The following is a 13,724-nucleotide window of genomic DNA, read 5'->3' as shown; positions in this document are numbered from 1 at the left end:
GGTCAGCCAAAGGGCTCGTAAACCCAGGAGGAAAAAGTGAACCTGGTGCCCCAAAAACACCCCACCGACCCAATAACTATTGACTAGTTTGAGCTTGGAGACCCCTAAGAAGTCCACATTCAGTACACGACCTCTTGAAACGTATCCTTCGCTGTTCCACAAGTGGAATTGGATCTAGATCCACGGCGGTGACTACACCGATAGAATGATGCACGTTTTTACCGAGGACGTAAAGCAGAGAACCTGCTCTGAATGTGTTCTGCGTACCAGATATGCGATCATTCTTGGCCTCTCCATAGAAGAAGTGTTAACGCCGCGCTAGGTCAACAAGAAACGTCATCATAATGTTTCCCCCGAGAGGTATCATTTCAAAAGGGTGTTAAATTCACAATGACGGTGAATAAAGAAAACAATTAAGGAATTTCCATTTAAATCTTGCAGGAGCGATAAAAAATATATAGCAAAACACAGTGCTATCATCGTGATAATATATCACTTTACCTCCAGTGTTCCAGAGAGGGCCCCGAAAGGATACATCGGGGCCCTAAGCAGAAAGCATTACCCTTTACAAGGTAGCTTAACATTGTGGCTTCAGTTTGATACATCATAAATCCAACCAGCCTCTAGAAAACAGGCAATAAAGGTGCTGTCCCACTTCCACAAAACATTAATTGCACTTCTCTAATATGCTAAGCAAATCAACTGTAGCTGCTCTGACAATTTTACAATCTCGGCTGAAGATTTAATCACATAAAAACAACACTGAGACATATACGTTTCTATGGTAACAGTTTTTGCTTTTGGGTCACATGACAATTACCTGTTCCCAGCACAAATATGAAAGAGGCTAAATTTCACATTACGATAACAGTTACTTCTGGAACGGAGATTCAGCTATTATAGTGTAGTATGTTTGAATGCGGTATTATGTATGTTGATACGTTCAGCTGAAATCATCGTGAAATTTGGACAACAAAGGAGGGCAGTTTCAAGACGGTAAATACTTTATTATGTTTTCTATACTTTCCACAAAAAAAGGACTTCCTACATGCTTTCATTTGAATTCTTCATTAGCAGGACTTCATGAGACATTCAAAGCAACAGCAAAAGGTTTTATGCAGGAGAACCCATCATTTCATGGTGGGCTACCATAAACGTATTCAGTTTTCCAGAGTGACGACGTTCCATGTTTCGCCCAAGCTAGCTGAATGTACCCAGAAAAGAGTTCTGCATCTTCACTTCTCCACCACATGCCAATAACTCATGTGAAATCTCATCATTATTATTATCTTTTATTTATATAGCGCCAACAATTCACACAGCACTTCTTACAATACAGATATTCAAGGGGTCTGACAAGACTAGGATTGACAGACTAAGACAAACCGATACATTCTACCGTCCAGTACAATGAATATGTCACTGTGTCCCGAGGACACGTGGAAGCTGGAGTACTGCGCATGGAGCAGGTGAGCTCCTAAAGCATCCAATTAACTGATTCCCCTTCAGACACAGTTCCTCCACAACCACCATTACCCGGGAAGAATACAGTGTCTGGTTTTATGTTCAAGGACAATCCCAAGCAATGCTCCTAATCTATTCTAGATGTGCCATCAAAGATAAAAGGTCTTTAGACACAACACGGACGACACACAATGACTTAAAAGGGCAGTGAAAGGCGGCTTTTAGTGAAACAAGAATGTTTTGGCTACTGCTTGGCTCCTTTGTTCCAAGTGTTAGTAATATCAAACCCAACCTAAAAGTATGAATAACTGATTTACACAGCGTCATCATATAGAATGTAGAACATGAATGTACCTATGGGGGCACTTAATATTGGATTCATTAAATGGCAACCAAACTATTTACTCAATTCCACTGTTTGAGGAGCCTGTGAAACTTCCATGTGTCCAGAAAGAAATGGCCTTTCTCCTTTCCACCCCCCGCTCCTCCTACTGAAACTCTCCGATAACGAATACCCACAGATTACCACGGTTCAGCCTGAACTTTGAGACCCACCAGGTGGGTTGATACACTCTTTTCCTGAAACAAGAAGGATGCCATTTGTATAATATATATATATATATATATATATAGATCAAAAGGAGGGGCAATACTTTCCACCATAAAATGTTACGGAATCCTGTGTTTCACTCAAACCCGATAAGATACAATGTTTTTCTCCATAACAAGGCTTGAGTAACTGATATTTACTGGAAAAAAGAAAAACTTTGATACAATGTGTTCCATTTAGTAATCGATTTACTTAAAATAACTAAATCCACTGAAATGTGAAAAACACCAAACGCATAACAGTATACATATATACACACACACACTATATAAATATAGGCAGGTGGGAAAACCATTACTGCACATTTCCAATGCACTCGCACTTTAAGGATCTTAGAGACACCAGGCATGTCACGTTATATTGTTTGCATGACTACTACTTCAGGCATTTCTTCCATAAATCAAAGAAAAGGAAATTCTCTGGCTTATTCCGGCAAATGTGTCGAATTACTGTATGTCTCATTCAGTGGGCAAAAAAAAAAAAGAGAATCAGCCGCACATTTGAAAGATCGGATAAAAAGTAACTAATTAATATATATATATATATATAATTATTTTTCCTGCCATAGTCCTGCGGTGGGGGTCTGCGCAGATAGCTTGCACTCGTCATCACCTACGCATCACCTGCTTGCACAGAGAAGTGGGATATGACATCATACACTGGTGTCCAACAGCAGATAACGTGTGGACCGCAGTGGAAACTGAATACGACCGATCCCCTTTTAGCCAACTACATCCAAAACAACCACAAGCATAATCTGTAATAACATGTGAAAGAGGCACGCGATGGTAGGAAAAACCGTCCAACGTATTCCTTTTCACAATCAGCCATATGCCTTTGACCCAGTGCTGCTCAGCCTACTTTATGTAATTCGTGTGGCAGAAGGAATGTTGTAAAATGATTGTTTTGACAATTCTAATTTCTTTTGGGGTTGTATATAGAAGCAGAATAATGAAATCACCGGCATGTCATGTCTCCGATGACTAGCGTGCTGTGTGATGATGCAGTCCGGCCACCGAGGAGATGCCCTTCAACCCAATTACAATGATCCATTTCATCATCTACTACAATGAAACCATCAGGGACTTAGATCTGTGCTCTACTGCAAGACAGCGAAGTTCTAAACAATATAAAATAGCCGTCACATCCAAAGGCTTGCAGCGCGGCCCCAGTCTCTCGGAGGTCATAGCAGAGTTACAGTGAGAAAGTACTTGTTGCATAGTGAGTGTGTACTCAATCTGTTCTCAGTCCGCGGGAAGGTCCCAGGGACATTTCTAATAAGAATGCACCCACATGACCCGTCACCTTGGAACAAAGAGGTCAACCCGGAACACATGAAGCATATACCCATCATCTAAGACTATGGCATTGGTCAGCCAAGAAACCTGCATTAGACATGAAGAGTCTTCAACGAAGCATAGAGCTGATAACCGGGAATCACTCAGCGTAGAACTTTGTAGTTCCCAAGAACTAATCTGTTACTCTAATGGTGCAGTAGAACGTAGCCACCATGTATAGTTATGGTCCTATCAAGGACTAATGTACTCTATCTTTTGGCCCAACTGGCTATTAAGGCAATATGTGCAGGTGGTGGGCATATATTATGTATAAAGATGAAAGGTAAAGGGTTCTGGATTTAGGACTCGTTGTGCAATTGCATGGTTCACAGACCACCCTAACCGCCCAGGGCTTTTCAAACCCAGTGGCCATATCTGGACTAGGTAAAAACTTTATAGCATCAATCAAATTGCCCCAATGATTGTCCAATCGGCAGGCTTTATTTCCTTAACTTACTTTAACGGGCCAGATTTGCCATCAAATTCTATCTCCCAAAGAAGCTTGCTTTTTTTTATTATTTGAAACAAGTCATTAAAGTGAATCTGACATCCAAACACATCAGGTTTACTTTGTGCTGCGCAAACATCTTAATGTGCTTGGCAAATTTCTAGAACAAAAGATATCTTATCTAATATGTGAGTCGGCATGGGTTTTGAGTCTATTACACCTTTTAAATTTACTTTTCAAGAATCGTTTCCGAGCCGCGTAATAAAAGCCACAGATTAGGTCTGCGGGGCACGTGTGGACAGGGCCAAAAATGACTGAAACGATTAGAAAAAATAATGAATAATTAGTCCGATGAATTGGTCGAGACCAAGGACTGATTAAGGTCTTTACGGGCGGACTAGACGGGCGAATGGGTCTGATCTGCCGTCACATTCTATATTTCTAGATACAGGCTGTTGATGGAGCGCTGATGCCCACCCGGTCCAATACTTGCTTTGCGTTTCACCGGATCTTACCTACAGCGCCAACATTGTAATTATTATCAAACCGATTCAAAAGCTAATAAAACGACAAAGTGCAAACTGTGAATCTACCAACGTGCATTTCACTGAATACCCCAGGGAGGATCCATTTACTCCTTAATATCAGCCCCTCCGTAAACACGGCTCTACACGCTATCACTTGTAGCAGAGGTCATATCATCGCTTTATCCTACTGCGTGATCCCATCGCATGTCAGAGGTGTTCAGTGCAAACAAGCTAAACCTCCCATCCTCCATGTCCGCAGATACTCCAGTGAAGAGCCCTTTTATCTTTGATTACATGTTAATGGGAGACATTCTCAAGACCTGATAAGATGTGGTCCTCAGAGATGAGGTCTGACACCCACCTTAATGAAGTTACAACCGAGAGCCTGACCTTACAGGGCGCCCGGCCAGGAGAACAGGTCAACTCTCCATAGATCCAGGAGAACAGGTCAACTCTCCATAGATCCAGGAGAACAGGTCAACTCTCCATTGATCCAGGAGAACAGGTCAACTCTCCATAGATCCAGGAAAACAGGAGGGTTGGAGAGCTGATAAGGACACAAAGGCTCTGCTTGTCTGTCCTTTTTCATGCCTAACCAATATTGATGGCATCTCTGAAAGGAGACCCATCTAAAACATGCATCATACGTGGTAGCATTTCCCATAAACATAACTATGGTTAGAGGGGAAACCTAGTCACCCTTAGAACATAGACCCCCATAACCCAGCATATATCAACGCCATACATCCAAACCCTACAGATAAATAAACCTTAATAGATCTGCCATATTTTTTTTGTTCCTTTGAAGGGTATTCACATAAAAAACAATACATAATACATGTTTTTTCCCAGTTTCAATAGTAACAACACACATCATCACAACGTATATAATAATCTTCTGCATCCTGCGATACTCAATTGTTGCTGGCAACATTGTACATGATGAAGAATTAGCTTTGAGAGAGGTTTGGACACCCATCAGTACTAGGATGTTTATCATAATCCATTTAGTTACAAAAGTGTTCAATCCAGTAGAGTAGATGGAACAGCACCTTTAAAAAATATATTTTACCAATGTATCAACTCATACCAGACCTAAAAGGCACCCTCCTCCTGGCTCCCTTGGAGTTCCTATTCTATATTTGTAATATATATCGTTATTATTTTGTAGTTATTTTTAAATGGGCTAGTGTGAATGAACACTGGGAGATCATTCCATGTATCTACTACAGATTGCAGTGTGCTTTTGTTGAACCTTAATTAATGTAACACTGGAAAAGAAATAAAGAAATAAAGAATATATATATATATATATATATATATATATATATATATATATATGAAAAACTAATTTAAAGGGTTAAAAAAACAGGTAATGAGTTCTAAGCATGAGCGCAGAAACTGTTAAAATGTGGATGAAGAGGCCACTTCTGCAAAATGCAAAGTAAATATACCAAAGCATGTATTGTTTCTTATCAGATGTCAGCGGAGAATCATATTTCATGTACAATGTCATTTGTGAGAATTGAAATAAGCCTGCGGAGCGCCGGGGTTAATTACTTCTGCCTCTGGGCTCTTCTGGAACAGCCCTGTCCTCAGGCACAGTCCTCCGGCGTAAAATATGAAGTGAAGGAGAAATGGGGAAAACTTTGTTTTTAAACCCAGAGAGATTAATAGAGTAAAAGCATACGGGCTGTCCCAGCTTCGGAGAGCGCGGTTAACCTCTCGCATGCCGGGGGGGTGAAGGAATGCATTGGTCCTGGGCAAAGGATCATTCACCCAAGGGGTTAAGTTAAAGAAGGCCGAATAATAAAAACTGGTAATGTTTTACAAAGCTTTTGGCCATAAAAACACTTCTTTTCTTCTATGCATTCATTCCACAGTAACCAGACCTCCTCCCCCTGATTTTAATACAGCCCTGCAGGATATATTTAAGCTGCCCCCCTAAAAGGAATAAAAGCCCCCTAGAAAATGAAAGCCTTATCTACCCGTACTCTGAAACAGATCCCTCAGGCCTCTGCTTTTCCTAAAAGCTCAGACAGGTTTGTTTATCTGTTAAACCATTTAGGAAAGACCTGATTGCTTAGGAGGAAACTGAACAAGTTTGGACCTCACAGGTACCCTGAGAGCCACTCACCACTCACCACGCGCCACTCGCCACTCACCACTCACCACTAATTCTGCTGCGGCCCCCGCATAAAGTATAATAATAATAATAATAATAACTGTGCTGATCGCCACCTCATGTGCATTTGGATGTAAATAAATGTACAATACACATAAAGCTGTGTTGTTTTACAAGACAAGACACTCTAACGATTTACACACGCACACATTTACACACACACACACACATATTTATACACACATTTACACACACACATTTACACGCACATATTTATACACGTACATATTTATACATATTTACACACACACACATTTACACACGCAACCATTTACACACACACATTTATACACACACACATTTTTACACACGCATATTACCATATGCAAAGAGACTGCTTTCCTAATTACACAAAACAAGTTTCCAAAACTACGGCCCCAATCGCCCTCTCTCACCCCCAAATGCCCCACAGGGGAGCCAAAAGGAGGTTGAGTGAGGGCAGCCCGGGAAGGGAGTGGGCAAAAACAGATGCCACTCACACCCCACCTGGAAATAAAGCATCAGACCTAAGACCACACAACTAAAAAACTTTATACATGCCATATATTTTATTCCGGGCTTTCAGCATGCGCGATGTGCCCCTACTTAAACACACCAGAAAAAAACGAAATAAACCCCCCACCTGTAGTGTTACAAAATTCCTTAAACTAACAGAAAAATGTCATTTTGCAGAACGCGTATTTCTCACAAGGAGATCATCGATATCCGTGTATTATTTTTCAGCGTGCAGCCCGTGTGGGCCGGCAGTATTTACGGCGTACGGGGAAGGACGGCTCCCGTGTAACGAACGGAATGTTTGAGAGAGAGTTTCCTCTCTGGAATAGTAATCTGCGTCCGGGGAGCCTCTGACAGGTTAATCGTACGATCCTCTGACTATCGCTCTTTCGCTGTCATCTCATCCTGCGTCCAATTTGCAAACCTTGATAAATTTCCCTCTACATTTCCAGCTCCCCGAGGAAGAGCGCAGCTATTAGTCATATGGATTTCATCTTTGTATCAAACGGCAAATGGGTAACCTTTAGTGAATCCTCTCCTTAGGGGCGTAATAAAGAGAAAGACGCTTTATTTTGATATCTATATATATATATATATATTGTGTGTTATCCATACCGGGGACTCTCCTGGAGTCTCTGGGAGAAGTGCCGCTTCTCTGGGTCTCCGGGTCAACACTCAAATCTTCTGGGTCGTGGGGGCGGGGTCTTGACACGACCCGCTCCCCGCCCATTTCCCCTTTAAATGGGGGTGTTTCCCACAACGCCAGCGGGTACACCCACTGACATCCAATGGGACCGCTCACCGATGTCAGCAGGACCGCCCACCGATGTCGGTGGGCAGTCCTGGCCGTATCCCGCAAGGGTAGACTCCGGGTAGCGGGAGCCCAGAAGATCCCAGGTGTTGGTTCTCTGATGTCAGGGGGGGACGCCCACCGACATCAGCAGGACCGCCCACCGACATCAGCAGGAATGCCCACCGACATCAGCAGGACTTCCCGCCCACATCCCGCAAGCGGGCTCCGGGTAGCCAGAGCCATGAAGCTTCCAGGCATGGTGTTATCGCCGGGGATGAAGCTTGGGAGGTATTATGTTACTCAAACTGGCAGCACAACTGAGCATGCGCACAATGCAGCACACGCGCAGGATGCATCCTCACAAGCGTGACACAGGTAGAGCTCGGGGGGACAGAGTGGCAAAATTGGGACTGTGCTGCACAAAACGGGACAGTTGGGAGGCATGTGTTATAGAACAGCATAGGTTAGTCGTTTAGAGATATATTTAGAACATAAACCCCCGTTATTCCTGATGTAAAGACTCAAACTCTAATCAGTCGTAGGTCTCGATTCAGAAGCCATATGCCTGTCGCATGCATGTTTAATCCCTCGCTGTGTTACCCTCTACCATTTCTGCTGGGAGGCTGTTCCACGTATCTACCACCCCTTCAGTAAAGTAAACTGAAAATCCCCTTGCCTTTAATGCTTTTTATTATTAAATTACCTGTAGTGCTATAACAATTGCCTCGGATTATTTTGATTTCTGCACAGAGAGCGGTAAAGCCTTGAGAAAAATGTACAGGATCCAGCACAAGGTATAGATATATCCTTAACGCTTTCAGTGCCAAATCCATCGTGTATATCACCTTCTCGTTTCCAGGTACTGAATGTTGCCGCAATGTCAATAAATGGTTAATAGAGGAAATCAGGTTATCGGGCGCTTTATGGTCTCATAAGACTGATAGCGGAGGGGGAGATAAGACTTCTAAACCTATTCACAAGGAGAAATTAATCAATCCAAGGATACCAGTAAGAAGTGCAGAGCTGACCCTGAGGCTCTTTAAATATTAACCCCTTTAGAGAATTCTACCCCCCCCCTTTAAACGTGTTAACCAAATGACTCCTATACTGATCCTGGACTGGACTCATTATTTAAAGATGCACTTATTTTAATCACCTGCATTCAAGCAGGGATATCATCCATAACATACAAAGCACTAATTGGGAGGTTTGTTTATTATCAGCTCTGCAGAGAGTCGGCTCCAGGCTGCGTGACCCTGAGAATCTGCCCCTTCACCCTGAGACCCTGAGGTTGGAGCAAAAACCTCTGCGACTCAGCGGCAAACCTGATCCCGGGTACGGCTACTAGTAGTCCTTTTGAAACCTAATCACAGACTGTCCTTTGACACCAAATACTTATCTAATGTTATCAGGTTCCCGCTTCAACACGCACATTCAACCTAAAGCTTGTGATCCGTCATTAGATCGCCTGCATGTTTACATTCCAGAACCGTATGTACTTTTACCACCTCTGCTGGGAGGCTCTTCCACGTATCTACCACCCTCTCCGGAAAGTAACCGCCATAATAGAAGAAGACTAGGCAAAAAAAAACTAGGTTTTAATCTATTTATTATTTCCATGATGTACGACCGGTCCCGTGTCTGCTAACTTCTTGGCAGGAGTGACGCTTATTAATCGGCTATGGCTGTAACATGTCACATGAGAAAAATTGCAAATAAATTAGTTTCTATAAAAAAAAAAATTAAGAAATTAAAAGAATAATAAATTTGCTAAATGTTAACCATGAAAGATCAAAGCCCAGGGAGCTCTGGATTATTGGGCGCCCGCATTAAAGTTTAATAATGTAATTACCATAATAGCTATAATTGTTATGTTATAAGCTACTTGTTATGTGCTGTTTACTCATTGTACAGCGTTACGGAATATGATGGCGCTATCTAATAAATAATAATAATAATGTTACGTTACATACATTAATCGGATGGATTATCTGCACTTTAACGGGGTGACATTTAGTGAAATGCTGGTTGGAACCCATCTAATCCGCCCAATATTTATTGTTTTATGATTTTAAACCTTATTTACTCCTCGGCTTTGTCTGCCTTCCTTCACTGTATTAACGTCTACCACTTATGCTGGAAGGCTGTCCCACTTATCCACCACCCTCTATGTCAAGTAATACGAGCCGGTGAAGACATAGATTGCTGCAAATTCAAGAAAAATGAAGGAAAACTGGGATAATACAGGTCACTATGTACCAAAAATATAATGTTTCTGTAGATCTGAAGATACTCTGCAGTAATAATAGATCAGAGAACACAAAGCGCGACTTGTCTGTGATACTAAAACGAGATCTTCTACGGAGCTATAATTAGCCGCTACGGTACCTGAAATAAATTAGATTGTAAGCTCCTTGAGCAGGGCCGCCAAATTCTTATGTTACCTACTACTTGTTATGTCCTGATTACCCTTTGTACAGCGCTGCTGAATATGATGGCGCTATATAAAACAATAAATAATAATAACAACAATAATCAGCCCCCAGCGGCTAAAAACGTTCTGAAAAGGTCAAAATACCAATACCAAATCAGCTGTTTTATATCCAGGCTTACAGCAGAATCACAAGAAATACAATAAAGCGCCTTAACTCTTTAAGTGCCTGTGAGTGCCACTGAAGCAGTATGCACGTTGTTTGGCAGGTAAAGAGTTAACGGCACGCATAACGTGTTTTTTTTTCATGTTTCTCTTGGAAAATACTTCTTTTAAGTTCTGATTCATTACCAGCATGACTAAAGAGATCCCAACACCGTCCGCGGTTCCCAAAATAAAGTCCGCAGCGCATCAGATAAACATTCGCACAGCAGGTGAGAAAACTCTCCAGTGTTTTTATAACATAGCATGCACCTGATGATGTCATAACCAAATATTTAGAAACATTTAAAAAAAACAATAATAATTCATTCGTTATCAAAGGGTGTCCGCAATCAAAACAAGTCATAGAACCCAAAATTCAATAAATAACACATTTATTATTATTATTTTTTTAAAAAAATTTGCAAGCAGGTTATTGTAGCCCAGGCGTTCTCTTATCACGGTTATCGCCTGCTTATCAAAAGCCGCTCCGCAGACGAGTTAAATGAATCGTAAAGCGTACCTAAAGCATGTGGTCACCTCTCCCGTCGACTTCAGGCACGGGTACTTGGTGGTGGTGATTTTATTCTCCGAACAAATTTCCCTAAAAAAGAAAAAAAAAATATTTAAGGAAAAAAAAAAGGTTTTCGGGTTTGATTGTAAAATAACATTCTGGGTGTTTGTATCGGGGGTTCACCTTCTCCCCTTTATTGGCATAACCTGCTTTTTTCATATGTTCATTATTTGCAGAAAGTTGTAAAATACTGTGATGCCAATGTGGCCACATACGAGATCTCCGTTTCCAAACAGTGTTTTACTTTACTGAAAGGGTGGTAGATAAACGGAGCAGCCTCCCAGCAGAAGTGGTAGAGGTTAATACAGTGAGGGAATTTAAACATGCATGGGACAGGCATATGGCTCCTGAATCTAAGACGAGACCAAAGACTGATTAAGGTCGGACTCTTAACATCAGGAATAGCGGGGCGACTAGATGGGGCCGAAAATATAATTTGTATCACCCTGTGATTAAAATAGGAGTCCATTATCAGCTGGGAATCAGATTAATGACCACTGATCTAGTAGATTGTAAACTCACAGGACCCTCTTCTCCTTCTGTCCCAGTATGTATTAGGATTATTGTCAATTTGAAATGGTCCTTGGTAAATATTTCCACTGCCCCCTGTTGTGACAGCGCTACAGACTCTGCTGGCGCCATATAAATAAATGTATGTTTTCAGGTGGACGGTCTCTCTTATCGCCCCATCGGGGGGTTGATGTAGAAGGCACTGGTGATTAGTGCTTTCACTGATGCTATTAGGACTGCTAAGCAAAGAGCACCAGGAAGTAACAGCAGTAACTCTTATCATGATCGGGACATGTCGCAATGTGCAGCAATAAGGCACCCAGCAACCTCTAACCCGGGGTAATGTACAAAAGGGCTGCTGACTGGCGAGGTGTGAGAGTGACCTCACCTGCTGGGAGGCAGATCTCCGGGTCTCCGCAGGTCACACTCACCTGTCTGCTTCTAGATCTTCTCTGTAGGTCCAGGCCAGTCCCAGGGAGAGGAGCAGCATTAGGCAGCCCAGACACAGGCAGAGCCTCCGGGGACCGCTCTCACACATTGGCGCAGCCCGCGCTCCGTGCCCTTATTCTGTGAAAGTCTTGGTTTTTGCCCAAAACTCTTGATTTCCAGGCTTCGGTTTGCAGACTCGCCGGTGATCGGGGGGCGCAGACGCGGCGGATCTGGGCTACAGGGGGCGCTCGGGAGCCGGAGATCGGACGGGTCGGGGGACCTGGCGAGCCTCAGCGCAGTTGGAGGAGTCGGGAGCTGAAGTCAGACAGCCGGCTGCACGGTCCGGGGTATAACGCTGGAGGCGGGGCGCTCACATCACAGGCCGGCCTGGAAGGCATGTGAAGGACACCGGAGTCCCGCACCGTCCCGCACAGATCCCGCACAGATCCCGCACAGATCCCGCCGGTGGGTCTCTGACAGCAGATCTCTTATCCTGCGCTCGCTCTTTTAATGCAGATCTCCTTTCCCCTTCTCTGTATCGGATTTGCTGCGGCTTTCAGCAGATCTCCTGTCCTCTGCTGGGTCTCTTTTAGCAAATCTGGATCTCCTTTAGAATATATAATGTCCTCTTCTGGATCTCTAGCAGATCTCCTCTCCTCTGCTGGATCTTTTTAAACAGATCTCCTGTCCTCTGCTGGATCTTCTTTAGCAGATCCCCTTCCTCTGCTGGATCTCCTTCAGCAGATCTCCTCTCCTCTGTTGGATCTCCTTTAGCAGATCTCTCCTCTGTTGGATCTTTTATAGCAGATCTCCTGTCCTCTGCTGGATCTTTTATAGCAGATAGGTCCTGTGTAGCAGATCTCCTTGTCTCCAGTGCTTCTTTGATCGCAGAATCCCTGTCCAGTCCACAGTTGGATCTCTTATGTCACCCACTGGATTCCCTCTTTGCTATTCCCGTGTGTTCTGGACTCTGCTTTTCAGATCCTCTCCTTTTGTTTTCATGTCACCTCCTTTCCTCACCCACACAGTATGAGTGAGCCCTCAGTGATGCCCTGTCTCTTGGTGTGAGTGTCACCCCTCACTATCTCTCCTCTCCTGACAGCACCTCTCCTCCCTGCCCTCCTCCTCCTCTATCTACCCCCTGCTTCTACCCTCTCTCAATAAATCTCACTGTATCTCAGGGCTGTCTGTCTGCTGTCTCTGTGTGGCTTCTCTCTGCTTTACCTCTTTACCTTTCTGCCCCTCTTATCTCCCTGGCTGAGGGGTCTCCTTGCCCCAGCTTTCCTCTGGCTTTCCTCGCAGCCCCTCTTTATTCTTTCTCCCTGGAAGGTGGGATTGATTTTGCGCTTTCATGTGACACATTTGGATTGTAAACTTTCTTGGATGTTTTCAAACTTTTTTTTTTAGTACCCGGAGGTCAAGCTATCAGTGAAGGAGTTGTCTTCTACTCCCCCCACATCACAGGGGGCCGCCTGCGGGCTCTTAATTCCACTTTTCATCCTGTTAATACATTTGTAGGCTCCCTCGCTGCGATACATTACAAAAATCTACAGTTACAATCAGTACGATTGATTAATATGGCGCCATCATATTCCGCAGCGCTGTACAATGACCATATAGAACACAACAATTAGTGCATTGAATAACAATCTGGACAAAAGGTGAGAAGAGCTTACAATCTAAATCTAATTAAGATTTCACATAGTTTTTAGTTGTAAAG

General features: G+C 43.2%; 1 protein-coding gene across 1 annotated transcript in view; it reads right to left on the bottom strand.

The window, feature by feature from the left end:
• CCBE1 (collagen and calcium binding EGF domains 1) overlaps positions 1-12,213 on the bottom strand; it is a 135,345-nt gene extending 123,132 nt beyond the window's left edge. The window contains exons 1-2 of the mRNA XM_053448159.1: positions 12,007-12,213; positions 11,015-11,095 (exon numbers count right to left, since the gene is read on the bottom strand). Of these exons, the coding sequence (XP_053304134.1) occupies positions 11,015-11,095; positions 12,007-12,113 (188 nt within the window). The 5' untranslated portion in view covers positions 12,114-12,213. The remainder of the gene's footprint in view (positions 1-11,014; positions 11,096-12,006) is intronic.
• Between the last annotated feature and the right edge of the window lie 1,511 nt (positions 12,214-13,724).

The sequence above is a fragment of the Spea bombifrons genome, chromosome 1, assembly GCF_027358695.1.
Source record: "Spea bombifrons isolate aSpeBom1 chromosome 1, aSpeBom1.2.pri, whole genome shotgun sequence".
Classification (NCBI taxonomy): domain Eukaryota; kingdom Metazoa; phylum Chordata; class Amphibia; order Anura; family Pelobatidae; genus Spea; species Spea bombifrons.
Note: the sequence above shows the minus strand (reverse complement) of the source record. Positions and strands in the feature narration are given on the sequence as shown.